This window comes from Chanodichthys erythropterus, chromosome 14, assembly GCF_024489055.1.
Source record: "Chanodichthys erythropterus isolate Z2021 chromosome 14, ASM2448905v1, whole genome shotgun sequence".
In the NCBI taxonomy this organism is placed as follows: domain Eukaryota; kingdom Metazoa; phylum Chordata; class Actinopteri; order Cypriniformes; family Xenocyprididae; genus Chanodichthys; species Chanodichthys erythropterus.
Genome location: NC_090234.1, coordinates 41,510,584 through 41,532,208, shown reverse-complemented (window position 1 = coordinate 41,532,208; position 21,625 = coordinate 41,510,584). Strand labels below are relative to the sequence as shown.

Genomic DNA, 21,625 nt, shown 5'->3' with positions numbered 1-21,625 from the left:
TCACAATGGCTAGTCTGCCAAGTTAGGCTTCACATTTTTCAACACTGAGCCCATCAGGGGTCCTGAATAAGGAACATTGGACCTTAGAAACTGAAATTTTTACTTATCAAAAGAGAAAAAGTTACAATATAGCTGTTTGGGCCAGACTTTCACTATTTTACCAGTCTAATCCTTTGATCCCTATTCTGAAATAGAAGCACACTTTAGCATTCTTTTAAAAATAGTACAAAAATAGTATACTTTCAAAGAATACTTAAGTGTGCATGATGTTTTCAGACACTTAATTGCATGTTATTTAAAATGACAATTTTTTACAAACCCGATTCCAAAAAAAGTTGGGACACTGTACAAATTGTGAATAAAAACAGAATGCAATGATGTGAAAGTTTCAAATGTCAATATTTTATTCAGAATACAACATAGATGACATATCACATGTTTAAACTGAGAAAATGTATCATTTTAAGGGAAAAATAAGTTTATTTAAAATTTCATGGCATCAACACACCTCGAAAAAGTTGGGACAAGGCCATGTTTACCACTGTGTGGCATCCCCTCTTCTTTTTATAACAGTCTGGGGACTGAGGAGACAAGTTGCTCGAGTTTAGGAATAGGAATGTTGTCCCATTCTTGTCTAATACAGGCTTCTAGTTGCTCAACTGTCTTAGGTCTTCTTTGTGCATCTTCCTCTTTATGATGCGCCAAATGTTTTCTATGGGTGAAAGATCTGGACTGCAGGCTGGTCATTTCAGTACCCAGATCTTTCGTCTATGCAGCCATGATGTTGTAATTGATGCAGTATGTGGTCTGGCATTGTCATGTTGGAAAATGCAAGGTCTTCCCTGAAAGAGATGTCTGGATGGGAGCATATGTTGTCTAGAACTTGGATATACCTTTCAGCATTGATGGTGCCTTTCCAGATGGGTAAGCTGCCCATGCCACACACATTCATGCAAAACCCCATACCTGAGTGCTGATAACAACTTGGGTTGTCCTTGTCCTCTTTAGTCCGGATGACATGGCGTCCCAGTTTTCCAAAAAGAACTGACCACAGAACAGTTTTCCACTTTGCCACAGTCCATTTTAAATGAGCCTTGGCCCAGAGAAAATGCCTGCTCTTCTGGATCATGTTTAGATATGGCTTCTTTTTTATCCTATAGAGTTTTAGCCGGCAACAGCGAATGGCACGGTGGATTGTGTTCACCGACAATGTTTTCTGGAAGTATTCCTGAGCCCATGTTTTGATTTCCAGTACAGTAGCATTCCTGTATGTGATGCAGTGCCATCTAAGGGCCCGAAGATCACGGGCATCCAGTATGGTTTTCCGGCCTTGACTCTTATGCACAGAGATTGTTCCAGATTCTCTGAATCTTTGGATGATATTATGCACTGTAGATGATGATAACTTCAAACTCTTTGTAATTTTTCTCTGAGAAACTCCTTTCTGATATTGCTCCACTATTTTTCGCCGCAGCATTGGGGGAATTGGTGATCCTTTGCCCATCTTGACTTCTGAGAGACACTGCCACTCTGAGAGGCTCTTTTTATACCCAATCATGTTGCCAATTGACCTAATAAGTTGCAAATTGGTCCTCCTTATATGTACATTTAACTTTTCCGGCCTCTTATTGCTACCTGTCCCAACTTTTTTGGAATGTGTAGTTCTCCTGAAATCCAAAATGAGCCAATATTTGGCATGACATTTCAAAATGTCTCACTTTTAACATTTGATATGTTATCTATATTCTATTGTGAATAAAATATAAGTTTATGAGATTTGTAAATTATTGCATTCCTTTTTTATTCACAATTTGTACAGTGTCCCAACTTTTTTGGAATCGGTTTTGTACATAGTTTAAAGGCACAATATGTACGATTTTTGGATTAAAAATTGTTGGTTAATTGTAAGTGAATACTCAGTTAATTCCAGCAGTTCTCATTTGACATACATACCTGCTTCACTCAAGCTTATCATTTGCTTATTATTTAGGGTGACAGTGTGAAAGTCAGTGACATTACAAGTTAGTATGGGCCAGTAATTTTCAGCCAATTACTGAGCTGGTGAATTGAGTTATTGATAGGCAGAGTACAGAAACAGTCAATAGTAAGGTATTTTGATTTCATTTCCAGTCATTCCGGTAAATCAGTGAATTTTTGCCACGATTGGTCCATTCACAGCTCTGTATAATTGACCTTGCCATTAAATAAGGAGGCAATAGAAAGCTGAGACAGCAAAAACCTTTTTTCTCTGAACGTGTGAGGAAGGAAAGGTCTTCAATCCCTGTGGGACTTTTTCAAGGCCATGCACATGAGACCATTTATAAGATGACAACTGTGGGTTAAACACAAACACACACTGTGCAAAAGGTTTCCTTTAATGATCTACAGAAGACAGGACAAGCTAGTTTTATATATTACATAGATTTGATATTTTAGGTTTAATATAAATACAGATTTTCATATATATATATATATATATATATATATATATATATATATATATATATATATATATATATATATATATATATACATACATACATACAGAGCTGGTTAGTAACAGATTACATGTAATCTGGATTACATAATCAGATTCTAAAAATCAAGTACTTGTAATTAAGACTAAACTACTTTTTAAAACACTTGTAATCAGACTACAGTTACTTTTTTATGGGTTACATGAGTACATATTATTTACACAATGGCAGTAAGTTGTTCACAATTCATTGATTCTCCTAATATTTCATTTTTTTAATGTTTATATTTTTCTCATTATAAACCTGCGCATATAGGCTATACACGTTTGTGATTCTTTGAGTTTTTCTGGCGGTGAGGGGGAAATATAGATGAAATATATATGAAATATAGATGAAATAATAATAATAATAATAATAATATATGACATATAGATTAAATATTTGATGTAGCAGTGATATTGCTGTGAATTACATGTTTTTCAATATTTGTTTTTGTAAAGTTGCAGTTTTCTAAATTTACTTAATTTTAAGTAAATATGTTATAAAATCTTTTTTTTTTTTTTTTTTTTTTATTCAGTGTTACTATCAGCAAACACTGACAGGTACATTAGTATTAGTATTTTCAAGTATTAACTGTTCATACATTACAGGAGTAATATTGGAATATATTTTTTCTTTGTATCTGTCAAAATAGTACAAGATTATCCTACAATATATGTGACATCAAATAAGGGTTAGCACAAAAGTAATCTAAATGTAATCCAAAAGTAGTCAGATTATGATTACGTTACTAGAAACGTGTAATCTAAGAGATTATATTACTGATTACAATTTTTTTCATGTAATTTATAATCCGTAATCTGCCCAGTTCTCTGTGTGTGTGTGTATACACACACACACACACACACACATATACTCCACCCATTTCCACTTTTCAGCATGAAAGAGCACAATGCACCCTATATCAAAACATTTCACTCAAAGCAGATAGAGAAATTCCTGCATAAAAGGATGGGGAAAAAAAAGAAAAGAAAATGAAATATACAGTATCCCTCCTCCCTTCTTTTCAATCAGAAGAGGCATCTTTTCCCGGGAGGTGTGTGTTCTCATTGGATAACGCACAGCTAGACAGTACATTTCAGCTCATCTGAGAGGAGTATAAGCATCTCTCTATCTACGTAAATAGCCAGTCACTGACGTACTCAATCCTCAACAGACCCTGCATCGCAGCGTCATCACTGATAGCCTACCCACCAAAAACTAGAGCAGAACTGATGCAGTGCACATACTGACACAGTTGCGCTGACATTTTACTGTTCGGGGTTGAAATGCTTCATTTATGCTATAAATACAACATGGAGTGAGAAACAATCCTTCTACTAGTCAGACCACAACGCTCGCATTATAATAACTTTGTCGTTCGCATGCAGTGTAGTTTCATTCAGCGTTTTGTTTTGACGCGTCGCTCCCGTGCAGCGTAGGTGGGGTGTTGCACATTACACTGTGAAGGAGGAGTGCGAAGTAAAGGCAATGACCGGAAAGAATCTTCTAGTGGAAGGCAAACACAGGGCAAAAACACATACACACATACCCGGGGACGCTAGAGGCAGTCGCGTAACACAAGACGCATTCAGACTCTGTACATATAAAGCACTGGTTGCGTTACATAACGAGGATGCTCCGCAAACTTTCAGTTTTTTTATAGCCTCGCAGCTAAATGATTCGCCACGAACCGAATGCGTCAATATAACGAGGTCAAGTCATAGTGTATAGAACGAAATAGTAGTCTAATAGGCTATATGAGTACATATAAGGTCACGCACATTGCATATGAATTTTATGATGCGTCAGAGGAGAATCGACATGATGCTTACTGACGTGATCTGGGTTTATCCCTTAATAATAAAATACACAAAATAATACTAAAAGTAACATGTATGTTTATATGCAAATGGGTTTAAAGCTCATTTGAAAAACACAACATTCACACATAACAGGCTAAATAAATTACACTGTAACACAGTGAACTTCACAGTCGTTGTATGAGTAAAGCGCATTCGATAGCTTATCAAATGCCTTTACAAAATTAAGCGAATACTCTCTGAATAACGAACAGACTGCCGAAAAACTTGCGCCCCATAGTCAGTACTTACTGGTTGTTTTAACCACCCCAGTTGTTCCACAAAAGGAACCAAGAATATTGAAATCATAGACTATTTACAGTCATTTTATTCCGTATTTGAGTAAAATATAAAACTCGGAGCGGCTATCCAGCCAGCACGCTCAGTGGGTTGCGATCCTCTGACAATTCTCAGACACCTTTGGACGTTCTAGTGGGGGCGGAGCGGCGAAACAGAGTAGAAGGTGATTGGTGCTCTCTGCTGTCAATCAGATACTTCCACCAATGAGCCCAATGAGCTGTTAAAGGGGCGGGATGGCAGGTACGCCTTCCCCCGAAGGTTGCACCGCCTAGTTCTGTGTGTGTGTGTGCGTATTTTTTTCTTTCTATTTTTTTTTTTTTTGTAACCAAAGCTGGATGTGTAGGACGTCACATGTTGTTTTTCCTCTTCACTCCAGTCACTTAGCGATATGTGTTATTTACTGTTAAACCGCTCCTCGCTGCGAACGCGCACTCCGCGCCGGGTACAGAAGAGAGTCTGACAGGATTATATCTAACTGACAGCACAAGTTGAGGAAAAGTGAGAGTTTTTCTTTAGAGCATATGAGAATGGCGAGTCCGCCACCGACAGAAGGACAGCTGATTTCAAATATGACAATGAAGAACAACAACCACGTTAAGAAGTGCGGCTATCTGAGGAAGCAGAAGCATGGACACAAGCGCTTTTTCGTGCTGAGGGAGCCTAGCGAGGGCTCTCGCGCCCGGCTGGAGTATTACGAGAGCGAGAAGAAATGGAAAAACAAGTCGACTGCTAAACGGGTTATACATTTGGACTCGTGCCTGAACATCAACAAGAGAGCCGATGCCAAACACAAACACCTGATCGCCCTTTACACCAAGGACGAGTATTTTGCCGTGGCTGCCGAAAACGAACATGAACAGGAGGACTGGTACACCGTCTTAACGGATTTAATGAATGAGGGGAAAGTGAGCGACGGCTCCGCTTCTAATTCGGCGTCATCTCTCGTCGGCTTTGATGAGGCGAACTACGGCGTGATAACGCCCGTCACCGCTACTTATAAGGAGGTTTGGCAGGTCACTTTGAAATCTAAAGGACTCGGACAGAGCAGAAACTTAACGGGCGTTTACAGGCTGTGTTTATCCAGCCGGACCATCAGCTTCGTGAAACTCAACACGGAGGTGGCGTCGGTGATTTTACAGCTGATGAACATCCGCCGATGCGGACACTCAGACAGTTTTTTCTTCATCGAGGTGGGACGGTCCGCGTCGATCGGACCCGGCGAGTTGTGGATGCAGGCGGACGACTCGGTGGTGGCGCAAAACATCCACGAGACCATTTTGGAGGCGATGAAAGCAATGAAAGAGATGTCAGAGTTCCGCCCGCGCAGCAAAAGCCAGTCTTCGGGTACCAACCCCATATCTGTGCCCACCAGGCGGCACTTTAACAACCTCCCACCGAGTCAGACCGGGCTGCAACGGCGCTCGCGCACCGACAGCATGGCAGCGACGTCTCCCGTGACAAAACTGACGTCCTGTAGGATCCGCACGGCAAGCGAGGGTGACGGTACCATAGGCAGCCCCATCAGCCCAGGCGCGAACAGGACGCATTTGAGCCGCTCAAACACAGTGACAGCTCGCCCATGCAGAACATTTGAATCATCAACCCTGCAGCATAGTAAATCCATGTGCATGCCTGTGTCTCACTCCCCTCCCTCAGCTGCTAGCCCTGTCAGCCTGTCCTGCAGCAGTAACATAGAAAGCGGCCCTCGCCCCTCCAGCTGCACCGCCTCTATTTCAGGCTCCCCCAGCGACGCTGGCTTCATCTCCTGCGACGAGTGCGGCTCCAGCCCAGGTGACATACGGCACCTTTTAGCAGCAAACCGAAGCAACACACCTGAGTCTCTAGCTGACACACCCCCCTCACAGGAGGGCAGCAACCTGTATGGATACATGATCATGGAAAGGCCGAACAGCTGTGGACGGCGAAGCATCCAGGAGAGCGTAGGAGATCTGGAGAAAGCTTACAGAAAGAGGACACACTCCCTCACCATGCCTTACCAGAAGAGGGTGCCATCACAAGTATCCTCTGCTTCACTGGATGAGTACACGCTCATGAGAGCCACTTACACAACTGGGGGCCATTCGGGGCGCAGCTCTCACACCGCATCCCCAAAGGTCACGTATCCTGAGGATTACGGGGACATTGAAATAGGATCGTTACTGAAAAGTTCCAGCAGTAATCTGGGCGACGATGGCTACATGCCAATGACACCAGGTGTGGCTCCACAAGGGGGGAAGACCGACAACTACATGCCTATGAGCCCAATGTGCGTTTCGGCTCCTAAGCAGATAATCAACCCCCGGACACACCCCCTCACTATAGCCAATGGTTACAGAACCAATTCCCCCAGCAGTTGTTCACTGGATGACAGCGGCTACATGAGGATGCTGTGCGGCTCTAAATTCTCCATCGACAGCTCGGATGGGAAACTGACTAATGGTGAGTACCTCAACATGTCCCCTGTTGATTCAGTCACACCACCAGACTACTACCTGAGCCCCGAGTCTCCGTGTCTCAGACAGCTTCACGTGTTTAACTCTTTGCCTCGCTGTCATAAGCCCAAGCAGACGCTAAAGGATGCAGACAATGATCAGTATGTTGTCATGAATCCTCAGAGTCACAGGATAATAGAGGAGTCTGTAAAAACAGCCTCCCCCCCTGCCCCATCTCCTTTAAGACAAAGCCGCACAGATAGCCTCATACTCCTGCACAGGATAAGCCGGCCCACCCGCCTCTCCCTGGACACGCTCCGAATGTTACCCAGTATGAACGAGCATCCCCTTCCCTCTGAGCCAAAAAGCCCTGGTGAGTACATAAACATAGACTTTGGACATGTTGCTAAAAGTTGCACTCCACCCTCCGTTGCTTCCTCTGAGAGCCCAGCCTCATCCCTCGGATCGTCTGGCGATCAGAGGACATCCCCCCTCTCTGATTACATGAACATAGATGTGAGTTCTCAGTCACCCAAATCTGAGAATGCCGCTCCGTCTAATGGTTTAGAGCCCCTGCCAGAGCTCACGTCCTGCCCCGCCCACCCTGAAGAAGAGGAGGAAGGCAAGAGGTACCATCTCACAGCACAGGTGGCACCAGTGGGCCCAGTTGATAAAGCTAAAGACGATTACACAGAGATGACGTTTGGTGTGCCCGCTTCCCCTCCGCAGCCTGTCTCGCAACCCTCAGAAGGTGGGCAGACCATCAGCCCATCCTCATGCATGCAGAGGCTGACTGTGGATGAGACTGTGGGAGTGCCTGCTGTTGAGGCATTTCTGCTGCGTGGTGCCACTTTGGCCTTGGTGGATCCCGACCGGGGTGCCAAAGTGATTCGTGCTGACCCCCAGGGACGCAGGCGGCACAGTTCAGAGACATTCTCCTCAACCACCACCGTAACACCAGTTTTCCCCTCCTTCGCGCACGACGCCAAGCGGCACGGTTCAGCCTCTGTGGAGAACGTGTCTGTTTCTGTGAGGAACAGCGAAGGATCGGACGAAGAGTACAACAGTCCCATGTGCAGGGAGACATCGGCTGGCTTTCAGAATGGACTTAACTACATTGCCTTAAACTTGATGGATGGAGGACTTGCCAGCTGTGATTCGCTTGTCCGGTTCAAAGCTGCCAGCTGCTGTAAAGAGGGCATCAATGGAATACATGCCAGTCCGTATGCCAGCCTTGGGTTCAAGGAGACGGCAACAACAGTGAAAGGTAAGCTGTGAATTCATAAAAGAGATAACTGGTGAAATGCAAGCTCACTACCTTCATTAGTTAATGTTTATTCGCTCATTCACTTCATGTTATTATTTCGGTAACACTTCGGTACAGTAAGGTCTCATTTGTTAACATTAGTTCATGTATTAACTCATAATGAGAAGCACATTTGTTACAGTATTTATTAATCTTTGTTAATGTAAAATCTAGCTGTTCATTGTTTGTTCATGTTACTTCAAGTTGCATTAACTAGTGTTAACAAATACAACGGTTGATTTTAATCATGTATAAGTAAATGCTGAAATTAACATAAACTAAGATTAATAAATGCTGTTGAAGTATTGTTAGTTCATGTAGTTCAAGTGTTACCATTATTTTTTTCAAATGATATGTTCTGAAATGTTGATTTATAATGATTTAGCTGATGTAGGCTAACTCACTACAATATGACATGACAATATATTTGAACTAAAATAACATCTGCAGCAGATTAGCATGCCACATGACAACTATCCCTCTTATGTGAGAGAGCTAATTGAGCAACTTGGGTGTCAGAATGATGGAAATGCCTCTTTAAAAGCTGTGGCGCAGTTTTTATTCTCAGTGACTGATCACTTCATCCATGCCTGCTGGAGTGTTTGGGATGAAAACAGCTCAGTTAAAGTTTTTTATTCATTCCTACTGGAGCTCCCTGTTGAAATGATCACTTTGTCAGTAGTGTGAGGATGACTCTGTGGGATGCGGTCAGTTTGAGAGGATGTAAATGTGAAAGAGAGAGATCATATCCGAATGTCAATAACTTGGCAAAAGAAGAAACATTCCCAATATTTGCATCAAACTTCGACTCGTTCTCTGAATCAAAATAAGTCAATGTGTCATACTTGAGTGAACAGTAGCCCAGATAAAAACAAGTGAGTCAGTTGTTTATCAGTTTCAGGTGGAGGGTTTCAAGGCTGGAATGCAGGACGTGTGCAAAGGTCGTTCAGAGAGGTTAATGCTGGCTTGTTTTTCCAACCTGCCAGGTTTCTTATAAGGAATGACCCACCTTTTGTTTTTCAGCATGACTTGAAAAACAAAGTTGTTTGTGTAGCACTGAGATAAACATGTAGGCTGATAGACAGATATAGACTCACGTGGAAGTTACACACTGAAACGAGTAGTAAGTTAGGACTTGTTGTTGTTTTTGTTAAGTGGGATTGTGTGAAGGTTGTATAAGTGTTAAAAAGGAGTATGAGCTACACTTTAGTGAGACTTTTGCACTGACAATAGTCAAGGTGGAGGATTGCTATTAAAGGACAGAGTGACTTGACTGATGAATAACTTCACAAAAGAGTCTAGAAGCAGAAGCCTCTTAAAACAGCTCACACACACACGTACCATATAAGGCAAATAGACTCAATTACGATCTCTAGGGTGTGTGAGTGTTTGTGCTGGTGGAGCAGGTGTTTCGGCAGTTCTCTGTTTACCTCCACAAGAGGACGGAGCAGAAAGACATAGCCGCAGGCCACGGAAGACCTAGTACAGTGGGAGGAGACCACAAAGAAAACTTGCAGAAACATTGGCACACACTCGCTAGAGCTCAGCCATGATTGGTCACAGACAACATTCCACCAAAACAAAAGATGAGCCACAGAGACAGAACACAGAACTCCTATTTGTGTAGAATGGCCGGATAGTCTTCCTGATAGGAACTTGCGCCAGTACGGGACTCATTGAGCAGCGATGAGAGTACGGATAGGCTGCGCTCTGTTTACTACGCCAGCGTCTGTAATGCCACATTCCGCTCAGTCCCTCCTCCCGTCACTTTTACACACTGATTTGAATAGTACATTTGTGAATAGGAAGCAAGCAGACACATACTTTGACAAACATAACTACATATTTACATAGTGTGCAGGATGTTTGACTCAGGTTTATGGACTGATTGGTTTTTGTCACGCTCTGTCATTTTTATTTCAGCGTTCAGTCATTGAACACCAAAATACTCCAGCAGCGTGTTGTAAATCAAAATGGTCCCCTCTGACCCGGCCTTAAATGTAAAGGGCTATAGAGATCAGCTCTGTGCTTGAGGAGTGGGGCGTAAAGGGGGCATTGAAGTTTTCGGCTATACCTTTTATTTCCTTAGATTGGATTCTTTCCGTTTCTTCCTTCATAATAGCACTAGAGGAGAGAGTAAACACTGTGTTATTAAAAATTTACCATTAGCACATCTCAGAGAGCTCTGTGTGTGTCTGCGAGGGGCTTCCAGAGAATCCTCCCTCCTGAGAATAGTGTGTGTGAGGGGCGGGGCTAGCAGATGGTGGGGGCCAGGGTCGTGCACCTGCCATTCCAAGCAGTGCACAGTGGTTATCAGGCCCATCAGAGCCCTGACAATGCACTAATGATTAGCGACCATCTGCTGCCCCACACAACAGCCTAGAGAGATATGGGGAGATACAGTCAAAAAACCAGTGAAAACAATTGGCACAAGCTTGAAATAAAAGTGAAATCTCTCTTTTGTTACAGACATATCAAGTCCCGCCCCTTCCTGTTTTGATAGACTTGATTTAATTGAAAAGTACATTAGTGAAAGAGAGATTGAGTCTATCAATTTGCCTGCTTTTATTTCTAGAGAACAGGCTCAGACGACCATCCCCCACCACAACACACACCTATTGCTTTGACTCCTAGTCCATTGGCATACTGTCTTTCTCTCTTATTTTTTTTTTTTTATATTTGAGGGATTGTTTTCATTTCTTCCTTTCTGTCTACCACCAATCATCACTGTGCATTCCCATCCCCTCTCTCTTCATGTTCTCTTTCACCTCTTGGTCTGTTGTTGTTGCAGATTCTGTAGTGTTAAACTCATCCAAGATGTTCTGTGAAACACTCTCACTGCTCCCCACTTTTTTAGCAGCACAGAGAAGGCGGATTACATGCTGCCACCGATTAGACATTGTTGAGCAGCTCTGTTTGGTGACCAAGTAAACGACACACAGCTGAATTTCGCAAAACCTCTATATTTCACCCAAGAGTTATATTTCACCAGAAATCAATAGAATGAAATAATAAGTGAAGCTATTAAACGTAATTTCGGGAAGAGTACGCCCATCTAATCTTCCAATTAATACCAAGGTATAAAAAACAGCATCTTTCCATTGTTAGTTCTTTCGGCATCCCTCCTCCTCCCCTTCCCCTCCTTTTTGTACAATTTTACCTGTTATAGAGGGGCAATTGGAGCTCGAGTAGAATGTCCTCTCTGAATAGAGCAAGCCAAATCCATTTACCACTTACACTAAGATTATATAGGCATACAAACTATTGTATACAGGATAGTATGTATCTGTAGAAAAGAGAAAAGTACTTTCTGTCCCTCTGTCCTTGAATTACACTTTCTTAGGTCAAATCTGGACAAACACTTTTGAGACCTCTCTCTCACACACACACACACATAGTACATTCATCACTTTATGTGTATGTGTGTAAAGTATATAACATTTAACATGTGTTAATGCTATATGTTAACATCCAATAGATTTAACATCCCCTTTTTGTGTATGCAAAGCATGGGATGTGGCTGGAAAATATCATTTGAAATCTGCATAGGACCCTCTTTAAGAGCACGTGCCGTGTGTGGGAATAATTGCATGGCATGTGGCCTGATTCTGAATGAATGCTCCTTTTCTCCCCTGCTGAGCTAAGTCATCTGAGTGTGTAATATGTGTGGAGCAGAATATGTAGTGATGCTTTACTGTCATCAAATGTCTCCTTGGATATTATCTTTGCTGCTGCTTTTTGGATTTGTTTTAAAGGAGGATGACTGTGAGATCTGCTGAGCTCACACACCCTTATGCACACACTTTCTTATTCATGGACTGGAGTTTATTTCCATATGACCGCTGAGCTCTGTTGGCTTAGTTGGCTGTAGTGTTATGAGATTAGACCGTGACATTTACACATGAAGATCATCACACCACGCATACAGTGTAGCCTTCTGCCCTGCCTTTTTATTCCATAGCTGATTATGTCCAGACTGTCTGAGCCAACGGCACTGTAAAGATAGGCTACAGTTTACAATTTCATATTGAGCCGAGAGCTGTCGGTGACGTGTTTGTTTGTTTCAACTTTGGCATTGTTAGTAAGAAACTTTATATATATGAAGAGTTTCGTTGCAAAACGAGATAAATCCATTTTTTTAATTTTTCAAAAATCTTGTTTTTTGGTTGTGCATTCCAATTAATATCAATTCAACTGCAGTTGGTTTGTTTTGATTTAAACCTTCATAACTTAAAAAATACAGCTAAGTAGCACCATAAAACAAAATAATAACATGGTAACATAATAATAAACATGTTTTGACAAAAATGTTAAAAACGGATTTATCTCGTTTTGCAACGAAACTCTTCATATATATATATATATATATATATATATATATATATATATATATATATATATATTAATGTAATTTATTATGAATCTTAAAAAAAAAAATAATACAAGGCTGTTTGTTAAGCTGTGGTCTAGCAGTTGGTTAAACCATGGGGCTCATATGGGCAGTGTAGGTTTCTTGACACATTTAATTATTTTCTAACTATATAAAGGGGCAAAATGTGTGTCGTGACAGATCGCTGTAGTGCCTTAGTTCAAGCGGCATGTGAACCGATCATCTCTTCCTACTAGTTCATTTATAGCATCAAATAAACACGAATGAACATCATAAGGAATGTTGTTTCAATCACGGAAAGACGTCAGTACACACTTTTTGATATATATAAATTCTAGTCCACCTACGTTAATCTGCTCTCCCCTGCCTGCTTTATCGGACAAAATGGTGGATTCGGTGTTATGATTGGTTTGATCGCCTGTCAATCAAACTCCTGGCAAAGGGTCAATTGCTGAGGTTCATTATCACGGTATAGCCTATAGTATTATCACGGCATTGAATTACAAAATGTATTTTTTTTTTTTTAAACAACAATAAACAGTTGTTTTAAAATGCAAAAGAACTATAAAGAATGGTAATAAAGAATCAAAACAAATGTTTCAAATGATTGAAACAATACCTGTTTGAAATATTTAATTATTGTTCAGAAACAGAAAGTAATGCAGCCTGCTTTTTTTTTTTTTTACTTTTGCATAAGCGCCATCTACTGTCAGAGAACGAATGTGAATATGCACTCATCCTATTTTTTTACACACTATTTTACATTTTAACCAATTGGTGGAAAAGTATTTTAATATTTTAAGTATTTTGAAGTGTCTACAATAGCAATATAGTGCATTTTCATTGTTGTGATATATCATAAAACCGCATAGGCACATTTAATACAAACACAAGCACATACTCGTACAGTAGTCCACATACACTGTAGTGTTTTGTGAGAGAGACTACTACATTTATTTGAGGGAGTGAATCCCTTAAATTTTCATTTTGTGTGCCCATGTACATCACTCCTGCTACCTCAAACTTTCACTGAATTGCTACAAATCGCTGACATTGTGAACATCTCTAAAGGGAGTGACGTTGGAAGATCCTACTGAGTGAACAGAAACATTGTTATTTCTACCCCACGGGTTAAAACTGATACTCCCCTTCTATGATATATGAGACTAGCATAGATAAATAAATTAGTAACACTAGCACCTGTTTACAGTACAGTCAGTCGCTCAGCTGATTTTCTATCTACTGTAAATATGCCATGTGTGTGTGTGTGTGTGAGAGAGAGAGAGAACAGTTGTGTGTCATATGTGTGTGAGAACACCAGACTGTTCCTGGCTCGGCTGCAGGGGGGCTAAATTTAACCTGTGTGAAATAAATAAAAAATGAGTCGCAGGACAAATGTGTGTGTGTGAATGGAGAGGGGACATTTTTTGTAGATGGGGGCAGCGGGTTCACAGGCTGGTGACTTGAACCAGCGTGGTCCAGATTACAGCTGCTATAAATACCTGTGCTGATTTCTCACACAGGCTCAGGAACCACAGTTTTAACACCAAAAAACAACACAATGTTTACGAAGCAATATGTTCCCCTTAGCTCAGTTCTGAAGACTTTAGATTGAGTGATTACTCTGAGAGACAATACAAGAGGGAGAGAGATGGGGGAGGGAATTTGGGGTCAGAGGGTCCAATAAGACCTCTCACTTCTGGTCTCCATTTGAATTTGAGCATATTTACCATTAGCTTTGATATTTATTGATAAGAAACAGCATTTCCTTAAGAATTATGTTTTTGGTAATGTTTAAAATTATTAATTTTTTTGGAAATAATTATTAATTTCTTGGCATACATAAACATTATTTGTTTTGTATGTGGCGCTGTTGAATACTGCATAGCAGTGCAGGACACAGAAGTCAATCCAGGTCAGCATTTGACAGATAAAATATTATCATAAGTTCCTCCCTCTGCTCATTCATCTGTCTCTGTTGAGTGCTTGTCCCATGACCTCATTGCTTTTTCTTTCCCCCTCATTCATTGGCGCTGTTTTTTTCTGCCTTTCCGGATCGGAATGGGACATCCATGGAATTGCCAAGCTTCCTCTTGCTTAATTAGCTCTGTGAAATTCAAGCTGCCTTCTAACCTCCACACATACACGTACACTACATGACTCCGGATCTGTGGCATCAGTGTGAATGTGAGAATCAGCAAGAGGGGAAAAGAGATCTCTGTCTGTTTTGAGTCTATTAATACACATGACGAAATCAGACCACCCGACAGGGTACTTTGAGAGTCTGCGTACGAGCAGCCAAGCTCAAGTTTACATCAAGGTTTCTGTAGTCAATACAGCATCTTTGTTTTAGAGGTGGAAGCACTCAGCAGTGTGGTGATGGTAATGTAGGTCGGGTAAAATAATGTATAATGTTATATAAAGCTGGACACATATAGCAGCTTCCATTGAGCCAAACTTTGTAGAGTTTTCTTTCAAATTGCTGTTTTTGATTCACTAAAAAGCTAAGAATCAGTCATTTGCGAATCAGACTACACTGGTTTTGATGTATGAGTTTGATTCACTAAAAAGAATCGGCTCATTAGAGTCATTTGTTTGTGAATCAGACATTTTTGCAGAGATCTTTTTTAGAGTAAAGTCACCATGAAATCAAAATTGACAATTCTTATTTTTTTTAGGGAATTAAGTTATAAATGATTTATCCATGTACATTATTATTATTATTAATATTTTAAATTTCATGTTCCCTCATAATCAACATTTCTTCTCTGATGATGTGTTTACTAGCGTGAGGGCGGGATCAACCTGTCACTCACATGACATCACAGCAATAGCAAATCATAACGATCCAATTATCAAATCGATTCTCAATGGAAAAAATCAAGCCTTGTCCTACATTTTTTTTTTCTTGTTTGAGAAGTCGTTTCAACTTCTGTTGACTTTACACCAAGAAAAACAGTATATTTTTTTAAGGTTTTTTCTTTTTCTTTTTTTTCAGCCATTAATGCTGCTGTTACTGTTGCAGATGTAGGTTTGTCATTGGTGTTTGGCTGTGGGATTTTTTTCTTATTTTATCATCAGGGTGAGACAGCAGCGTAAACATGTTTTCTGCTGTTTTTCCCACAGTCGGTATAATTAAAAGAACAACAGGAAAGTACCTACTCCCCTTTCTCTTTCTCCATCTTCACTAGTTGGCCATGAGATCAACAGATCTGTCAGCACTTAACTGGAAGAGTAATACCTCGTAATACTACACAGAGGGAGGTATCAAAGAGCAGGAAAAGATGAGGCACTTTACGACCGTGAAAGCGCTTGACCTCTCGCTGGCCCCTCCTCCCTGACTTTACCCAGCTCTCCGTGAGAGAATGCAACCCTACTGACGTTCATGGGAATTACTTCCATCCTTGTCAGAGTGGATGTTGTGATATCGAGCTCACATGCGGAAGTGTTCGGAATGTGCGCGGGCAGTCCAGATAATGGGAGCGATTATGGTGTGCAATATAGCCGATGGCTGTGAATTAAGGGTTTGTTAAGTGTGTGTGAGAGCGAGTCTTGCTCTATGAAAACAGCTCTTGTTCTATGCGGATGAAAAGCAGGAGGAGGAGATTGGAGGGGGGACGGCACTAGCACACAGCCTGGGAGGACTGACCCACGAAAGGGTTTGTGTTAGCAGAGACTTCCGCCCAGTGTGAGGCCTACATGCAAATGAAACCTCACAAACAAGTACAGCGGGTGAGAGGTCAGGATAGTGATCTAGCCTTGTAAACAGAACCCAGACACCAGCGAGAGAGAAAAGCAAATTGTTAAACGACACTGCAATGTTTACATTTTAAACGTAAAACTGATGTGTCATTTTTGTACGAACGTTCACACAGGATGCATTCTTGCATCCGTCTGTGCTGATTTTTTTATTTTTGTTGCACACAAAATATCTCACTATATGTTTACAGTTAAACAGGATGAACCTGCATTCGATTGTTCTGCATTTAGCCGTTTATGAACACAAGAATGCTTTTGGTTTTAAACCCAAAATATAATCTTGCCAGGGACCACCTTTCTAAAATTGCTTGGCATCTATAAACACCCATTAAACTGTGAGAGAAAAATATCAAGCATCATATTGTGTAGTTAACCCGATGTTACCAAAATTAAAGGATCCCTTGATTATGATTTCACTTTTTTCGTTTTAGTTAGTGTGTAATGTTGCCGTTTGAGCATAAACAACATCTGCAAAGTTATGACGCTCAAAGTTCAATGCAAAGGGTGATAGTTTATAGAAATTGCTTTTTAAAGACGATGGATTTGCACAAAAGATTAACATGACGGCACATGCTAGTCGATGAGTTGAATCAACTACACATCAACTACATAAATCTATCCACTAACCGTTCAGAAACGTCCAGTTTCATTCTAAAAGTTGTAACTTCTTCCTCAGTGTCTCAATCAGTGTCCGACTCCAGTTTGAACAATGTAAGGCTTAACACCATTACTGACAATCATCATTTTGACTGCTTGAGATTCTCCAGCTTTTCTGGAAAGGGGGCGGGGAGCAGCAGCTCATTTGCATTTAAAGGGACACATACAAAAATGTTGTGTTTTTGCTCACACCCAAATAGGGGCAAATTTGACAAGCTATAATAAATGATCTGTGGAGCATTTTGAGCTGCAACTTCACAGACACATTCTGGGTACACCAGATACTTAGTAATATCTTGTGGAATAGTAGGTCTCCTTTAAATAATTGGGTTTAAATTGACATTATATTAAAACCATACCAAAAGGTTAAAATATAAGACTTGCACCAGTGCAAATGTTTTTTGACATAAAAAAAAAAAACAGTCTTTAGATTTACTGTAAATTAGTAAATTACAGATTTACTATGTATGCATTGTATATGAACACATGGTAATGACATTGTTTTAATTTTTAAATCTTTTTTCTCTTTTGGTGTCCTTGTGTATGGTGTATTGTTTGCGAAGCTAAAAGACAAGTAAAGGAACTAAACTAAACTAAATTGAACTAAACTAAAGATGCTCAGTGAAAAATTAGCCCTGAAAAGGCATGGACACAGCTATTTGTGCGACTGACCTTATTGCATATGCATTTGTAAGAGTTTCCCTTTCTGATGCAATATTTACGGGTTGAGAATATTTAATTTTATTTGTCTTACCCATTTTGCACTTAGCCCTGTTTAGTAAATTACACTTCATATTAAAATAGCATGGCTACTGCTGAACATCTAAGGCTGTGCTGTGTGTCAGTGTATGGCCATTCTTGTGCTCTTTCCGTCAGCTGCATAGTGCTAAATGTCAGCGAGTGTTTCCCTCGTCTGTCTCTGAGCACCTGCCACTTCTGTTGCTCGTAGCAAAAGAGCGCACATTCCTTACTTGGTAAAGGAGAGAACAAGAACAGCAGTGGGAACGAGAGAGAGAGAGAGAGAGGGAGTGTGTAACCTTTTATCCCCCACTAGCCAGTTTCATTCCTCATGTATAAATCACACGCGGATGGTAATGGAAAAACACACACCGCTCAGTGAATAGGGAAGATTTTCCAGACAAAGCACAGAGGAATATGATAGTATTTCAGAAAAATGCCGAAACATTAGTGAATGCCCATAAAAGGCTGTTGTGTCGTGTGACGGCAGCGTGGTCGTGTTGATCTCAGGGAACATCGTGTTTTATTGGTTTGGTGCTTTCTTTCTCTGTCTGGATATTTATAGACATCACAATAATGTGCTTCTTTCTCTCTCTTGTTTATTGCAGACTAAACAGAGCCAGTCTCCTCATTAAGGCTCCTTCACCTCTTCTGCATCTCAGCTGTTCCCGTGAAGAGCAACGGATGAGAGGAGGAGAGGAGGCGTTCGTGTGGACAGATGGACCACGTCGCTGCTGCTGCTTCAGCCCTCCGCTGATCTTTGACCTCCCAAATGCATTCGAATGGCCGTCGTCACGGCAACACAGACACTTGACCCCAGTGCGAGGCACGACGATGACTCACAGACACAGAGGCGGGACTTCCTGTCCATCTGTTATTCGCTACAATCTCTTCCCTCTTGGACGCTCAATTTTTGTGTTACGGACCTTTTTCCACTGGTTTTGTTACGAGCTCTGGACTTCGAGTGGCCAGTGTCCCTCAACCCCCTAAAACCTGTGAACCAAACATCTGATCTGCACACGCACGCATACACCCGTCGCACAAGTCACTTATTTATTTCCCCGCGTGGCGGTGTGAGTGCGTGTGCGCTCACGGGTGGTTGCAACACTGCACAGAGGTGGCATTTAGAAATTTACTCAACAATTCGAAATCAGTCACTTGAAAACCCTACCTCAGAACGAGCCAGGTTATGACTTACAAAAACTATATATATTGAGAAATTAATTTATTTTTACAAGTGAATGTTTTCGTAAAACACCAATCCAAAGCCTTACTGACTGTACTGTCAAACAGTGTTTCTTGGAGGACCTGCATACACTCACAAGAGTATCAAAGATCATAACTGAATGTCTTGTACTGCAGCGGAAGAAGGTCTTGCGCTGCAATCAAAGATCTATCAATGTTATTTTGCATTCTACACAGATATTTAAAGGATTTTAATATAATAATATTTATCTGAATGAGCCGGTAGAGGACCCGCAATCCCGCACATATGCAAAGCAGGCTTCCATACGGTTATTAGTTTGGAACGAAGCCACACGCGATTAACACACGAACCCTTACGGTACGCTAGATGAATGATGTCGTGCGCCTCAGGTCAGAGAGAGGAGCACCTCGCCAAGCCTAGGCACGCTAGCACACTGTCTTTAAACCTTAACAACCCAGAAGCCTCTGCTGACTTGCCCTCTCTCACTGCTCTGAATACACAGGCTTCCCTTTGCCTTACATCCACCCCCCCCTTTTGAGAGAGTGATAGATTCAGGGACGTCTCAGAAGGCCTGACACCAATAATGCTGCTCCCTACTGTCGGACAGGGATAGACTCGATAGAACCAATGCTTTGTCTTGCACTTACAAACTCCCTAGATTGTAACACAAGACACTTTTGAATGTAGAGTATTCTGGAGATCTCCGCAGGAGACGAAACGCATGGCCTAAACATCCACAAACAGACTGATACACCGAGGCAAGAGTTGTTCAGATCGACACGAAATAAAGTTCAACACACACAACTTGACTTAAGTATATGAAAACGTTTGCCTAGAAAGCTGTACATAATGTATAAAGTGATTGCAACTGACATTTTTAAGTTAAAGATTATAACTTATTTGTTTTTGTATATATATACGGTATGTGTTTGAATGAATTTCCCCCAAACAACTAAAGCACTAATGAAGGTACATGCCAAAGGCTGAACTTTGGGCCTGGCGCTTTTCTTTTCTAATTCTTCAGTATGTTTGTAAAAGTATGTACACTGTACGATAAATGCCACTTCAACGATATTTGATAATGCTATGATATAAAAGAAAGAAAGAAAAAAAAAAGAATTCTTTGAATAATACTTGATATTACAAAAATAGGTACAAAATCACAAATGGCATATGCAATATTTACATTTTTTAAAAGATTAGTTTACAGAAAGGAACCAAATGTATAAATACTGTGTTAATATATTTAAAACCTTAAGAAAGTTTTTTGCTGTACAAATTTTTTCTGCCAACTTTGAATGGAAAAGTGTTTTTCTTCTTCTTCTTCTTTGCTATTGAATCCTAACAGTAATTTCAGCAGCGTCTTTTGCGAATGCTGTTTCACAGTATGGAAATATTGAATATTTGAATGCCTGAGCGAGTTTTTTTTTTTTTTCCTGTGTCTTCCATTGTATATACTTCATATACTTTGCATTGTGATGCTACTTAGAAATGATAATTTAAACTTGATGTAATTAGCATTGCTTTAGAAACTGTATTGATTCTGAATAGCCACATGCAATAAAAAAGTAACATTATTTAAGAAGCTCAGAGTCTCAGCTCATGTCTCTTTCATAGCTTACAAATGACACTACTTGTGTGATTTCCTGAACACATCCTGGCTCAGCCAGACAGCAGATGTCTTCATTCATCATCTGAGCAACTTTCCAGACATGTCACACACTGAACACTTAAGAGATGTAACTTTCAAGGAGTCCGTGTGCTTAATTAAACGCAGACTAAACAAACAGCCTGAGTTCATGAAGACACTCGTAATAGCCGCAGCCTGACCCAGAATACATAACTGACTAAAGGGATTATGAATTTTCACGCCCAAAGCCATATGATGAAGGATTATTAATTCTCAAGCCCCTGCTAATTAAAATGGTAATTAAGTCTAGGGGTAAGATGGAATTGCACAGTCTGGTCAGTGCCAACAGTGTGGGGGGTTGGCGGTGGGTGACAAAAGGATCAAAATAAACAGGTCTGGGATCCTTCCCTCTGGCCTGCCTGCTGTACTGCGCCGCCTCAGCAGATGCGAAGGTTCCTGGGACCACGCTGAGCTGAGACTGGCCTGCTTTCTGTGTCAGGACTCCCTGATCTGTTCGGTCAGCGTGTCCTGACTGATTAGACCAGTGGATCTCAACCTTTTTCACTTCAGTTTGTGTGAATTCATAATTTTCACATGACATCACAGTCTTATAGGAAGGCCTCCATTGCAGCTTCAAAGGGCGGGAAACGATACCAGACGAGGAATAAGGGTCTTATATAGTGAAACGATCTGTCATTTTCGAAAAAAAATACAACTGTATATGCTTTAGAAACACAAAATATCTCCTTGAACATACTTCCGGTTTCCGCATTCTTCAAAACGCTTACGCTGTATGTCCTACGCCTTTCCTATTCTACTTACGAAAAA

At 40.9% G+C, this 21,625-nt stretch overlaps 1 protein-coding gene across 1 annotated transcript; it reads left to right on the top strand.

Moving 5' to 3' along the window:
- Positions 1–2,554: 2,554 nt before the first annotated feature.
- Positions 2,555–20,770, top strand: irs2b (insulin receptor substrate 2b). The gene is made up of 2 exons (XM_067410712.1): positions 2,555–8,377; positions 18,569–20,770. The coding sequence occupies exons 1-2, from the start codon at positions 5,200–5,202 to the stop codon at positions 18,571–18,573; spliced, it is 3,183 nt and encodes a 1,060-aa protein (XP_067266813.1). The 5' UTR covers positions 2,555–5,199; the 3' UTR covers positions 18,574–20,770.
- Positions 20,771–21,625: the final 855 nt, after the last annotated feature.